This window comes from Procambarus clarkii, chromosome 83 (assembly GCF_040958095.1).
Source record: "Procambarus clarkii isolate CNS0578487 chromosome 83, FALCON_Pclarkii_2.0, whole genome shotgun sequence".
Classification (NCBI taxonomy): Eukaryota; Metazoa; Arthropoda; class Malacostraca; order Decapoda; family Cambaridae; genus Procambarus; species Procambarus clarkii.
Window position 1 is genome coordinate 11,603,477 of NC_091232.1, and position 15,468 is coordinate 11,618,944.

Consider the following 15,468-nt stretch of genomic DNA (forward strand, 5'->3'; position numbering starts at 1 on the left):
GTAATTGAATAATTAAAGTATACCAAGAAGGTCAACAATGAAATATCATTACGTGAAAATGGTAGATGATTCCTTAACCAATTACGATACCTCACAGCAATCGAGCTAGCATGAGAAAGCAGTTCTCTTATTCTCTTGAAGAATTTTGTTTCCACTGAAGTATGCTCTGTGTATTTAATTATCTAGTGATGTATCTATAATTTAAGCCTTTACACTTAAAGGTTGTATATAAAAATCATACATTTATTATATTTTTTATCAGGTTTCTTCCAAATACAAAATTGCTTTAACTTAAAATGCCACAATCTATTATTTTCATGTCCTCCTCTTGGCATCTGTGCCAAGTGCTAAACATAATAATAATAATTTGTTCACCAGAAGGTACAATGGGTTGGTGAGATTACATAAGATTGGTATTTGTACATTCTTGCAAAGCCACTAACACGCATAGTGTTCCGTTAGGTCCTTAATCTAACATATCAGGTAAGATGGAAAAGTACAGTGTAGCAGGGTTTTATATCAACAAATATCTACAATATAAATGAACAAAGGTGATTTGTAATAAAATAAAATTAATTTATATCAATAAAATTACACTGGTAAGGATATATGTTTTAAGTACTAATATTGGGGAAGTGGGTACAAGATGCATTGTAAGTTTGAAGCTCAAGGTAGGAAATTATGAGGATGAAATTAGGTACTTTTTGGCTTTACTTTTTAATAGGTTGGACGATTTTTTTTATTCTTCAAGGAGTGAGTTCCATAAACTGGGTCCTTTTGTATGCATGGAGTGTTTGCACAGATTTAGTTTGACTCTGGGGATATCAAAGAGATATTTATTTCTGGTGTGGTGCTCATTACACCTATCAAGGAAAAGTTTCAGATCAAGATTAGCATTTGGCAACAAGATTTTGTACATGTAAATACCACATGAGAATGAGTGGCGTGAATGTATATTTAGCATATTAGAGGACTTAAACAGAGGGGCTGTGTGTGATCTGAAGACAGATTTTGTTATAGTTCTGAGAGCAGATTGTTGCTGAATTTAACAGGTTCTCTGAATTGGTTACTGAAATTAGTGCTATCCTTCCTGTTTACACTTAACCTGGCTTTTGGGCGCTTAACCTTGCTTTGTACCACTAAATCTGGATGTGTTAAACTTAACCTGGCGTAAAGACACATTTGCTTCTATAAAACCATGTTAAGAAGGGCGACATAATTTTTTATGCTAAAATCCCCAATTCGCTGGATGGATGATGTGCGAGTCACTCGATCATACAGATTATTCCCGTTAGGTTTGGCAAGTAACCGGAAGGAAAGCCTTGTAGACAGCCTCACCCTTAGACAGGGATTCTAGATAAAACTAACAGGCTTCTATACGTTATGACTGAATTAAAAATAATTTAGGGACTGCTTTATAGAAACGTTTTTTACACTCATAACTGCGTTGAAAGAAAATGTAAATTATGCCAAACCTGTGTATCTTTATTTATTTATTTATTTATTTATTTATTTATTTATTTATTTATTTATATACAAGAAGGTACATTGGGTTAGAGAGAATACATAGAATACATAGAGAGAATACGTATTTACAATCTTGTAAAGCCACTAGTACGCACAGCGTTTCGGGCAGGTCCTTAATCTAACAGATAATTTTAAGTAGGTAAATTCTAGCAGAATTAATAAGATGATAACAGATACATTGCAAGAAAAAAATGAAATGAGACAGAATAGTAAGTATATTAAAGCACATTGGTATATTAAACCCTTTGGCGCATTCCTGCAGATCGTCGTTGTCACCAATATAATTAATCACACCGCACGCGTGCCCCTCTCGGGAGTCACGAGCAAAAATATTTGTATAAAATCCATTTATTATCCGATCAACTTGGGAATAGTTTACAAATGTTTGCCATGAAATTTACGTTTTCTCTAATAGCCGAACAGCTTATTAAAGAAAGCGGCGTGGCAGTGAATCATCGTGGTAAAACAATTGTATTATTGACACGACGAGTATAATCGACATAGTTTTTATATATGTTGCCGGTCCAACGCATCCTTATGTGACCTTTAATACTTATGTTCTTATAGAACATTCTATTGCGAGCACATTGTACAAAAATGAAATACATACATCGACAAATAATGTCAGGACAGTGAATTGAATATACACTTTTCAAAGCGAGTTTCGCCGATATGCCGCCGCGGGTAACACTTCGGCCACTTCCCACACTGTTTTGGGTGGGCTACGACATTGAATCTATATTTATATGCATATGTCCGTGTAGAGAATTTATTGCGATTCCAATGATACCACAATTAGCGATGTAGGACAACTGTAGGCTTCGCAACCATGAAGAGAGTGGAAACATTTTGTTGCTGTTTGGCGCTCTCGGCTTGTGATCTGAATAGTTTTTTATTTGGTGTTGATAATCCTTATGCTTTGGCGGCATTTTATAGATATGTTCTTATAGACAATTTTATTGCGAACACAGTGATACCAAATTTAAATACGTGCGCCTTCAATTATTGTCAGGACAGTCAAAAGAGTGTACACTTTTTCGGTCTTACCGCATAGGCGCGCGAAGCGCCGAAAGCATCTGGGTTATGATTTTTTTTTGAACGCCGAGAGCGCGAAAGTGTTAAGCTTTCTTTAAGCCCAGATTGCCACACTAAAAAAATACTTTAAACATAGCCATATAAGTCTATTTCTAACTCTGTTTTGCACTCTTCTTTCATTACAGTTAGCTTGCAGTTGTTCTGGGGGAAGCTTCGATGAACCAAACAGGCTTTCTGTCCCCGACAATGGGAAACCGATTAACATTTATCTGAAACACTATTTACTTGTTTAAACTAAAGCACTAATACCGTTATAATAATAATAATAATAATAATAATAATAATAATAATAATAATAATAATAATAATTTGTTTTGTAGAAGACAGGTAGCCTGTGTATATATACTTCAGGTTTATAGCAAGCTTCCTCCAAGGTCGAACTACTGACCATCCCCAGGAGGCATCCCAGCAATAGTTACCTTCCTCCCGTGTACCTATGCTAGGCAAACAATGGCATTAGGTGAAAGGAAACATGTCAAACCATTCTGTTTCGGCCGGGAATCGAATCCACAATTGTTCTACGTGTATTGTGTTAGATTAAAATAACCATGTAGATGGACAATAAAACGCACATTAACAAGCAACAATACGTCAACATAAATTAGTGAGTGGAAACAAGTGGGTAGGGTCCTGTAGCGCAGCTATCAGAGCTGTTAATTCACAACCGGAAGGCTCCGAGTTCGATTTGCTTCGGCAAAACGGAGACGTTTTTTATATGTTTTCTTTCACCTAATGCCTCTGTTCACATATATATGTCCTTGGGAAAGATCAGTCGTTTTATGTCCAAGAGAATGTAAATAATCTTAAAAGGCTTCTTGTCTCCGATGAATGTCAACGAAACCAAGACATTTGCGAGATGAAGTCGTAGCCATGATCGGGACACTTCGGAGGACGGAGTGGCCAAGACATATCAGGTCTTGGGTGGCTGATTTTGCTGAGAAAGTCGAGACTGGACGAAAGGAGATTATCACTTAGTGTTCGTCGAAATATTGAAAACTGCTGGCCAGGTTGAAGGCTAATTTTTACGATTCTGGCAACTCAAAATGTAAACACGAAGGTCTGGGACTGGTAGGCCGTAGGCCTTGAGAAAGTTCCGCTGTGCCAATCCAACTTCTTTTCTTTGAATCGTTAAGGTAAGTCAGTTAGTATATAATTAAATACTATGTTTAACAGTGTGTTCGTGGATATGGTATTATATTTATTAAATGAGGATAAAGGTGCTCGACAGTTCCTTACAGTTGGATGGATTGTTTTGCCAGTTGGATTGGCAATACGTGCAACGGGAGAGAAAACCTATTAGAAGCATAGATATATAGACTTACTGCTTCGCCGACCCGTGTTTAAGAGTGTCAGAGCAGTTGTTAAAAGACATTATCATCGCTTCCCATTTGTTAGCTTTCCAGCTTTCTCAACCATTACAGGAGTTACAGTGCGCAGGTGTTTAACATTCGGGGGCATGATTTACACAGGTCTCGCAGACAGCTGTAGTAAGGTCATATTTAATATCAACTGTCCAGTACATACACAACACTTTATACAGTGTTGAATTTGTATATTTAAAACAATACATATATTATGGGGCCCAGAGATATTATCCAGAACGTTCGATATATTTTTACTTTAATTTTGTATTTTTATAATTTCGCCCCAAAATTCATACATCTTGTTCTGGAAAATCTAACTGATTATATTATGTTCTCGTGTATCGTCTGACCTGAGGCCGTCAGCCATCTTTAAGGCATCTTTCTATAGGTTATGCCAGTAAATAGATTTAATTTGTTTTTCCTAGCTTGAATATTTCAACCAAACCATTTTTCATAACAACACGATGCTACATTCCATCTTCTAACCACCATATAAAATGGAGTCGTGGACAAATAGGTGTTCTGTTATGTTTTTCTCATTTAGGCTACATCCAATTATAACTAAATCAGGAGTTATACATATATTATTTTTTTAAATATTGTAATGTTTACTTTCTTAACTGTAATATATAAATACGTGGTTAATGGTCATCGAATAAAAACAGGAGAACCTTGTTCAAACATTGACACATTTTACAGTAGTGAGATGAAAATAAGAACATCAAGTAAGAATAATCTTTTATTCCATGCTGAAGACTTATATAATTAAAATATATTAAATTAACAGCTTGGTGAAAGAGGATGCATAAAAAAATATTTTTAACAATAAATCATTTAATATTTAATAAACAGACTACTTTGTACCTATTGACTAGGAAAACTGTGTGTGTGTGTGTGTGTGTGTGTGTGTGTGTGTGTGTGTGTGTGTGTGTACTCACCTATATGTACTCACCTATATGTGCTTGCAGGATCGAGCATTGACTCTTGGATCCCGCCTTTCGAGCATCGGTTGTTTACAGCAATGACTCCTGTCCCATTTCCCTATCATACCTGGTTTTAAAATTATGAATAGTATTTGCTTCCACAACCTGTTCCTGAAGTGCATTCCATTTCCCCACTACTCTCACGCTAAAAGAAAACTTCCTTACATCTCTGTGACTCATCTGAGTTTCAAGCTTCCATCCATGTCCTCTCGTTCTGTTACTATTCCGTGTGAACATTTCGTCTATGTCCACTCTGTCAATTCCATGTGTGTGTGTGTGTGTGTGTGTGTGTGTGTGTGTGTGTGCGTGTGTGTATGTGTGTGTGTGTATGCGTGTGTGTATGTGTGTATGTGTGTGTGTGTGTGTAGTTCGTGTAGTTTATGTGTACCTTTCTGTTGTTTCTGTCTGTGGCAAAATAAAACGAATAGGGCATGTGATCAAACCTCATCGTCAACATGGGTAAGGAAACGGATGTGAGACCAAAGACGAATGACCACAGGTGCATGACCACAGGTGCATGACCGCAGGTGCATGACTGCAGGTGCATGACCACAGGTACATGACCGCAGGTGCATGACTGCAGGTGCATGACCACAGGTGCATGACCGCAGGTGCATGACTGCAGGTGCATGACCACAGGTGCATGACCACAGGTGCATGACTGCAGGTGCATGACCACATGTGCATGACCGCAGGTGCATGACTGCAGGTGCATGACCACAGGTGCATGACCGCAGGTACATGACCTCAGGTACATGACCGCAGGTGCATGACCACAGGTGCATGACCGCAGGTACATGACCGCAGGTGCATGACCACAGGTGCATGACCACAGATGTATCACCACAGGTGCATGACCGCAGATGTATCACCACAGGTGCATGACCACAGGTGCATGACCACAGGTGCATGACCACAGGTGCATGACCGCAGATGTATCACCACAGGTGCATGACCACAGGTGCATGACCGCAGGTGCATGACCGCAGGTGCATGACCACAGACATCAGACTTAGTGGCCAAAGCAGCATGACAAAATTACATACATTAATAAACTGATTCGCACATGTCCCTTGACAAGGTTAGCCAAATCGCCACACATATATAAATAAAAGGGTTAATAAATATACTCTCTAATACATATATAAACATAATAACAGGTGACTCCTGAATGCAAACCTGAAGATGAAGATATTCTTTGTAGAAATAGTTAAATAATAAAGTCACATTAAACTGCAGATGTCTTCGGGGACTGGTATACTTTCTTAGCATAGAGACGTGTTGATGGAAGCTGCAGTTGTCCTCAGGAAGCAGATAGAGCTGATCTTACTGGAGTCTGGGCATAGAAATGGACCGCTGGCTGCAACAGGCGTTATTCAAGGGAACAAGTAGTGGGTGTTGACCTTGCTGGGCATACAGATGAGTTGCCTGAAGTTACAAATGTCTTCGCAACACATTTCATTCTTCTTGCAGTCACTGTCATTCTTACACAGCTGTAACGGAACAAAATAGGGCATTATATGAGGACTTATAACATGTCTGGATGTCTTTATCTGATATACGTCTGGTTTATTTATTTATTTTGGATGTGTTTTATATTTATTTGCCTGTAAAACTGTCTTAAAAAGATAACATTACAGGCAACACACTGAGATGGAGATCTACGTCAAAAGGAAAGACACACTACAGACTGAAGAAAAAAGAAAGGCATTAGAACATAGTGAGATATTAGAAAGTATAAGAGAGTAGTAGATAAAGATACATTAGAATATGCTGAAGAGAGGGAGAGAGAGAGAGAGAGAGAGAGAGAGAGAGAGAGAGAGAGAGAGAGAGAGAGAGAGAGAGAGAGAGAGAGAGAGAGAGAGAGAGAAATATCGGAATATACAGAAGATGATTATGTAAAAATGTTTACGAAGAGTATTATTTTATCATTTCTAAATGCTACTTAACTTTGAATCTTAGGTATTATAAAAAAAATCGGTCCAATCTTTCTTCCGTTTACATGGTATTAGTCAACACTGTCAAACGTCTCTGAATCTCTGAACTTGGTTTACATTGTCTTGAAAACGTTTTGATTAGACGAACGTCACCAGAAAATCTCTAGCCAAAGTTTACCTTATATACATATTCTCCCAAGTATCCATACCAAGAGGTAGAGTATTGTATATCGGTGATACTCTACGGTGGTCATTTCTTTCGAAGTTTATATTGATCTTACCTTGATCGTAACTGGATCCTCTATGATGGCTGAGTTATTACAGTCGACGAGGATCCGGGGCATCGGAGGACAGCGAGGGGGCTCTGTCAAGATATGCAAATAAAATTTGGGTACTGTCTAAGAAAGGTAGCACGCAGACAGCGACGTTGGATGGAGGAATATGTGATTTTGTTTTATTTAATAGGAAAAGTTATTCATTCAGTAATGTTTTATTTCTTCACATTGCTCCTCAACGTCGCCGTCCATTTCTCTGTCATTCAGTGTCTCAAATCTCACTGATGACAGACTTGTAATATCAAAATGTATTTATCATCAGGTATTTTATATTATTTACCATCACTCCATTCTTCATCACTGCCACATCTGCCCATAACTTGCATCATTCAACATCCACCCTCAACCCTCCGTCATTCAATGCCTGGCCACAATCTTTCGTCACTCGACCCCCGCCCACAACCCGTCACTCGACCACCGCCCACAACCCGTCACTCGACCCCCACTCACAACCTCGTCACTCGACCCCCACTCACAACCCGTCACTCGACCCCCGCCCACAACCCGTCACTCGACCCCTGCCCACAACCCGTCACTCGACCCCTGCCCACAACCCGTCACTCGACCCCCACTCACAACCCGTCACTCGACCCCCACTCACAACCCGTCACTCGACACCCGCCCACAACCCTGTCACTCGACCCCCGCTCACAACTCTATACGCACCATTTCGGGCCACCGAATCACAGCAAAGTTTGCGTCCAAATCGGTTTACACAAGGCTTCTTGCACCCTGCCAGGTCCTCCAAGGCTGCCAGTACTCCGGTGACCACCAGGAGCAGCACTACGACGCTTCCTTGTGTGTGTGAAACCTACAACCAAAACATTAGTGGATAGAGATTACTTTTTATTATGTGGATTGCCCGTAGATGTTTTTTCCTGGCCTTGAAAAGGCTATAGAAGGAACTTTTTCATATAAAAGTGACATGCAGGTAAATGTTGAGAAAAAAATGAATTATTGCATAAAACTGCATAAATAAAATTACGTTGAAAATATGTAATCATGCTAAATGAAGAGTCGGATTTATTATCTTTAAATATATTAATAAACACGACTATATAAAAAAGGAATCAATGTAAACAATGAATACAACTGTATTAACAGGGAAAAAAGATAACACATAAAACTAAAAATTATAATGTTTCATAATACTACGAGGTAGATGGAAACTTTCACCTCCAGGTGACCTCCTCGGGTCACCCCTGAACACCTCCCCGGGTCAAGATAATAAACATCAGCTTGTCCATGATGTTTACACACACACACACACACACACACACACACACACACACACACTCTCTCTCTCTCTCTCTCTCTCTCTCTCTCTCTCTCTCTCTCTCTCTCTCTCTCTCTCTCTCTCTCTCTCTCTCTCTCTCTCTCTCTCTCTCTCTCTCTCTCTCTCTGCATAGGCTGCAAGAAAGTGAATCTTTCCCATTTGACTGAGTAGTTGTATGACTTATAAATTTACGACAAGCCTCTAGACTACTTATAGTTCAATAACTAACTTAACCCTGATTAGAAGCTCTCAATGCTTCGCTGTGGTGACTCGAATGCATGACCATTGGATTACCAGCTTGGAGCGTCAATCTCTTGTAGTGGGCTTAAACAATGATACGTTTGGTAGGCCTTAATGCCATCACCGAATCAAACAATAATAAATAAATAATAATAATATATTTAACTACCGTACTATTCCTAGGCCAGATACAACAAACTAAATATAATCTAAAACGTTTTATTACAACAACGAAGCTGGAATATGTTGTTTATTATCAACTAAGTAATCAACTACAATGGCTGTGCTTATATTGCCCTTGTTTTAAATGTAATCGGGATATATTCACATTCGTTAACATTTCACAAGGCATCATACGCCGTGCCAGGAACACACCGAGTTGACCCTTCCTCAGGGCGAACCCGTCGGACAATATTATATTCCGACTATATCTTCAGTCCTATGTGAGTCACGTCAAGGGTTTTAGCGTTGAAAATAACATTGATCACATTACAATAATAATCATTCGTTCTGTGGCATCTCGGTCTGTCTCAACTCTAGCCTCACTAACACAGCTCCTTATTCACATGCAAAAGCATCTTCGTTTATACCCAAGTGTGACGTGGGTGTAGCAGGTCAGATACGTTGCTCTGGACGCAACGTATTTTAAGCCGGCAGCTAAGGCGAGTCACTGAAACAGCAAACGCGAATTTGCCTTCTATATGCATAGTTACCTAGTTACATAGTACTTACCTTGCGTACATTAACACCATAAAACTTTGTCTCGAGAGCTTGATTAGGTGATGGGCTTATCAACAGCAGGCAGGGTTATTAAAGTCATCACAATAACTTACCAACCTGCAATTATGCTTATGTCCAGAACAATTATAAGAGTAAAGTAAACTCAGCATATGTATAACTTACCATTCTGGCTAGAGCGAGAAGTGAACTTGCCTTGGTGAAAGCTGGCGATATACTCCATGCCAACGCTCACGCACTTTCTCTTATATATGAACGCCCCGGCGACCACACAACAGGAAAAGTCCCACATATAACCTGTCCCTGACGTCACTGCTCAAAATGTAACAATGAAAAGTGATATTTCACCCCAGCCCACAATCTCCTTTCTATCTCTCACCTCTTTTTTGTTTTGTTAACTAATTTTGGGGTTAATTTGGAATGACATTCTTGTTTCTAATGAAAAAGAAAAGCTAAGAGCTCCTATCCTACTTTAGTTTATCTGAAGCCTGACCCCTGGATACTAATTTATTTGATGAGCTTATTTGTATACATTGGGAATAAACTTTATTTATTGCTAAGTTATAAGCCTGTTAGTTACAGGATGACATTGGAGCTAACTGCATACTAGAGCCTTCATATGATCAGTTGACTTGATTTCACATGTATCTACCCCTGCATCTTTCAACATGTATTTACGTGTTGAGGGAACATGTTACAAAGTCAAGACAATCTAAGAATGAATAATCTCAGAAAGAGTAATGTTCCTAATAATGTCGCAGCCAGAAGGTTGATGGTCGAGTGTTGATGGTCGAGTGTTGATGGTCGAGTGCCTTGTGCTGCGACTACCAACTTCTAGTTATCCACGAAGCTGGGACCAGATTGGGGAATCTTTCCAACATTAGCCTTACTCACAATAGTAAGACCATCAATAGCTTTCCGGTGTTTAAGGCTCTGACGTACTGACATGTCAACCCAGAACTGGTCAAGACTAAAGCAGAGTCTTCTAGCACGGTTTTGTGCCTCATCCAGAATTCGGATATATATAGTAGGGGGAGCAGTTCCAGCTAGAGAATGATGCATACACACGATGGGAGCAACGTTTGTGACGTGGGATCTTGTCGTGTCAACAGTGCTGCTGAGAAGGCACGATATACGTCTAAGGTGCGTAAGTTTCTTGGCTGCCTTGCTTCCGAGGTTCAACACGTACTTCGTCATTGTCATTGAAGAGTCGAACTTCATCCCCAAGATGTTAGCTTCGTCACCGATCACCAGGTGTTTTTTACTCATCCCAGGCTTCATATCAGGAATTTCTCTCTCTCTCTCTCTCTCTCTCTCTCTCTGTTTCTCTTTACTCTTAATGAGGGTTTAATTCTTTAATTCTTTATTTAATTTAAATGATTAATTAATTAATGTTCGTTCATTAATTCTTTAATTAATGAAATTCTCTAATCATCCATCTATTGTTGCTTATTGAATATAATGATGAAATATAATGGACATTACTATGTCCTTGGAATGCAATGGGCATTGAGAAAATCAATAGGAGACATAAGGAACCGCTATGGACATTACTATGCACAACATCCACTCGCTAACAGCAAAAAATATTTACATTGTTTACTAAACGTGTAGCTGTCATTTAGCTTAATGACAGAACACGCCTTAGATGCACCCCGTGTGCCATCCGCGACAGAACTAGTAGTGAATAGTGGACCTGTATCTCCCGTTATCACGAGCATCGTGACAGTGATGCTGCAGTGAGAACAGCAAATTTTGTTTCGGCATGTCAGGAGACAATCCAAACTGATGGCAGACAAAGCACCTCAAAATTGGACTTTAAAGGCATGAGCCTAAGACAAGGTTTTGTGTAACGATACCCAATTTTCTGGGATGTCAGATCGGTAGTAAAAGATGACAGGGCAGGGTGTGGTGTCCTTATATTATATTATGACACCACACCCTGCAATTCCATCGTTCCTGTCCACCGTTCCCAACTCAGTACATTTCCCATATCAGGGAGTTGGGAATATATTGAGTTTGGAACAATGGACATGAAAGTTGAACTTCGGATTAGTAATTATATTTCATCAACATAGGTTGAATTCTGGGCCATTCTGTAGGGTTTGGATGAGGTAACTCAAGACAAGAAAAATGTTTTCCTATTTGTCAACAGCCGAGGAATAAGTGATTTATAAAACAATCTAAATCCTATCTTCATCTCCACAATCAAGGATTGTAAGAAAAAGATAAGTGAGAAAAATATAAAAAAGGACAAAAACAAAATTCAAAAAATGAGAATGGAATTTTCCCTTTTTGAACAAAAGTGAATGTTCATGTAAATTCCCTTTCATGTAGTAACAGTGGTCAAGGAGGTGGATGATGAGCTTGCCAGATGCGCCTCAAGACGACACGATAATATTATATGTGTTAACCAAGAACAAAAGAAAGTAAAAAAATAAAAATGAAAAGAACTATTCAAGCACAGGCAGCAGTGTCGAGGAGAGGAATACTACAGGAGAGACGTCAAGCCATGAAACATTACATATATGTGAGTGAAAACATAAATTTCTCTCAATGAAAAATTAAAAATGATTTCAGTGGATCTGTAGACATGCGGCTCAGGCTTGGATTTAAATATTATTGGGAACATGGAATTGGCGTTAATGGAAAAAGTATAGAGGTGTAAATGATGCGGTATGTTAGAGTCCCACACCCTCACCCATTATGTTCTTGAGTTCCCATTGATTAATGTATATAAAAGCAATGAGAAGAGGATTGTTCCTGAACAAATAGCCTGGTTGTGTTACAGTGGATAAATTGATGATATACGAATGCAGCACCGGGAATGTGAACGTCTGTAGATTTGTTTGCATGTCTAGGTGTAGCCTGAGAATTATTATTTATGTCCAAGTATTCGTATTTAGTTATAAAAGTATTTTTATGTATTTGTGGGTACGTTTAGTATAATTTTTCCTGCTTATATGAATAAATGAAAATGTATAGCAACAAGAATGTCCATTCTTGTTGCTATACTAATTAACAGACTTATCAATTGTTTCTGATGTGCGTAAATATATGAAATCGTTGTACTAAACGGAGTGAGAATAACTCCAGCTACTTTATCCTAATGTGTGTATTTATCTGTCAATAAGTTTCAATGTTCTCAACCACAGACACCCTCTTCAACAGCAGCAACAAACTTCTGGGGTTCGAGTCACTTCTGGGGTGTGAGTTTTCAGTCGCATATAGTCCTGGGGACCATTCAGGCTTGTTCGCATATAATAAATAAATATAAATATATATATATATATATATATATATATATATATATATATATATATATATATAGCCTGAATGGTCCCCAGGACTATATGCGACTGAAAACTCACACCCCAGAAGTGACTCGAACCCATACTCCCAGGAGCAACGCAACTGGTATCTACAGGACGCCTTAATCCGCTTGACCATCACGACCGGACATAAGGAAGTGATAGCCGAAGCTATTTGAACCACTTCCCCGCCGGCACTCGGATGGTAATCTTGGGCATAGCAGCATTTTATCAAATCACCTCATTCTTTGGGGCACACGTGAGGAACACAAATGCGAACAAGCCTGAATTGTCACCAGGACTATATGCGACTGAAAACTCATATATAATATAATATATGTGTGCGTGTGTGTGTGAAACGTCTGTCCACTGGGCAAGGGGAGAGGAGGGGGGGGGGGGAGGTTGTAAAGCAAGAAAATGGGGGAAATGGGGAGAAAGAGAGGGGTGCGATGGAAATGGGGTGATTAGAGGAAATGGGGGAAGGAAGAGGGGTGATGTGAGCAGAGAGCGGGAATAGAGAGGGGTGGAATGGGGGGATGGGGAAGACAAAGTCTCCCAGACCCTCCCCCCCCCCAGAAGTACCCCTTCTAGTACGTAATAAAGCTGACGTGGATAACTAGCTTCTGGTTATCCACGAAGCTGGGGCCAGATTGGGGGAATATTGCAAACATTATTGACCTAACACATAGTAGTAAGATCATCAATACCTCTCCGGTGTTTAAGGCGCTGATGTACGTGGCTTGTCGGATCATCAGAGCCTTACTGAACTGTCAGGTTGAGCGTGTACCAGTAAGAGTCTACAAATTCCAGTCAGAGTATCAACACTACCTGTTGTTGGGCTCGGTTATCAGTGTAAATTTGTAGCCGATGAGGAATCATAACAAAAGACCAACCCATTCAAAACAAAATTATCTATAATATTTCAAGTAACTATCTAAAGCAATTGACCGTGGTTGACCATGACATGTCCTACGACCTGCCACAGTTAACCAGAATCTAGTCATGGCCACCACCCTACACAATAACACCAAAGGGACAGGAAACAGATGTAAATAGAGGAACGGGGCCGACAGCCGAGGGAAGTGGTGCAACAGGACGCTGCTGGGGTGGAGGGGGCAGAACTCAGCTCACCTACTGCCTCGCCTGCGGGAGATCCCCATCTGATAACAGTAATGAACACTCTATAGTGGCAATGACCCCCCGGTCACTGTGGCTAGGGGCTTAATGCGTAGTTATTCTCGTTCAGGCAAGACCAGTCTGCTACACCTGGGCTTAGTAGTTTTTCAGAGGCCTCAACAGGTGTACAACAGTGGTAAACAGACATATTTGAACACATGAATGGAATTAATCATAGGTACAATTTAAATTGTGATATATTTTTGGCAAATATATTTGTAATAGTAATGACAGCAGCAGCAGCATCAGTGGTAGTAGTTGTTGTTATAGTAGTAGTAGTGGTAGAAGTAGTAATAGTAGCAGTAAAATAAACTGAGACGAGACTAAAATGAACGAACGTAATTAATATATTAACAAGTCTTTACAATATACTGAATCAAAAACTTTAAATCATCAAATTATTGCGCATTTATAATTTTGTTTATATAATGTTCATAGCCCATTGCTATAATTATACATTATAAACTGAATAATGAAAAATACAAAAAATAAGAGCTAGATACACTATAAAGAAAGGAGACCTAACAAATAACAACATAAAGCAGAAAATCAATAATAAATAAATAAATAAAGAACATAAACTAAATGCAACATAAAATTATAAACATCTCCACAGCCTCGTTATTTGACTTCAGGAGTAATCAAAATTACTATTGATTAATTACTTCATAATCAAATGATTATTGATATTTTTTATATATTTTAATAAGAAAATTAAAAATTATTTCAGAATCAAAATCGCTTTGAATACACATCTCACTCAACAGAGTTTGCAACAGGATATAGAACGCTTTTCAACAAGCTTGACAGCAGTTCTTAAATAATGTCATATATTAAGATGGGATTATTCCTACTTTCTCTGCCGTCTAGTTGCTTTATTATTTACTGTAGACCTGCTACAACGTTATATACATGTTGGGCTGTATTTTTGTTCAATCATGTTGATGGTTCTGGCAAAGTATGAGTGGCCAGGGATTAGCGAATGGCTGGGAAAAGAGTTTATCCTGTTTGCTAGATGGATGATTCTCATCCAGTTGATTGGAAGTTGATAGGCAGGACCAAAGAAATGAGGCTCAACTACTGCATGTGCAATTTTGAACGTACAAGCGTGCACGAAAGTGGCCATGAGTTCCACTTCTGAGTCTTTACCTGGGTAAATTATCGCCTCTGAAAAGAAATTATTTACTATATTTAGCACTCACGCCGCCGCCATTTTCTACTTCTTGAGGTTATCTTGAGATGATTTCGGAGCTCTTTTTTTTAGTGTCCCCGCGGCCCGGTCCTCGACCAGGCCTCCACCCCCAGGAAGCAGCCCGTGACAGCTGACTAACACCCAGGTACCTATTTTACTGCTAGGTAACAGGGGCATAGGGTGAAAGAAACTCTGCCCATTGTTTCTCGCCGGCGCCTGGGATCGAACCCAGGACCACAGGATCACAAGTCCAGCGTGCTGTCCGCTCGGCCGACCGGCTCCCACTTGGTTGTT

At 39.4% G+C, this 15,468-nt stretch overlaps 1 protein-coding gene across 1 annotated transcript; it reads right to left on the reverse strand.

The window, feature by feature from the left end:
- Positions 1 to 4,712: 4,712 nt before the first annotated feature.
- Positions 4,713 to 9,757, reverse strand: LOC123768656 (uncharacterized). The gene is made up of 4 exons (XM_045759310.2): positions 9,661 to 9,757; positions 7,908 to 8,052; positions 7,188 to 7,270; positions 4,713 to 6,462 (listed from the first exon to the last, which is right to left on the reverse strand). The coding sequence occupies exons 1-4, from the start codon at positions 9,661 to 9,663 to the stop codon at positions 6,346 to 6,348; spliced, it is 348 nt and encodes a 115-aa protein (XP_045615266.1). The 5' UTR covers positions 9,664 to 9,757; the 3' UTR covers positions 4,713 to 6,345.
- Between the last annotated feature and the right edge of the window lie 5,711 nt (positions 9,758 to 15,468).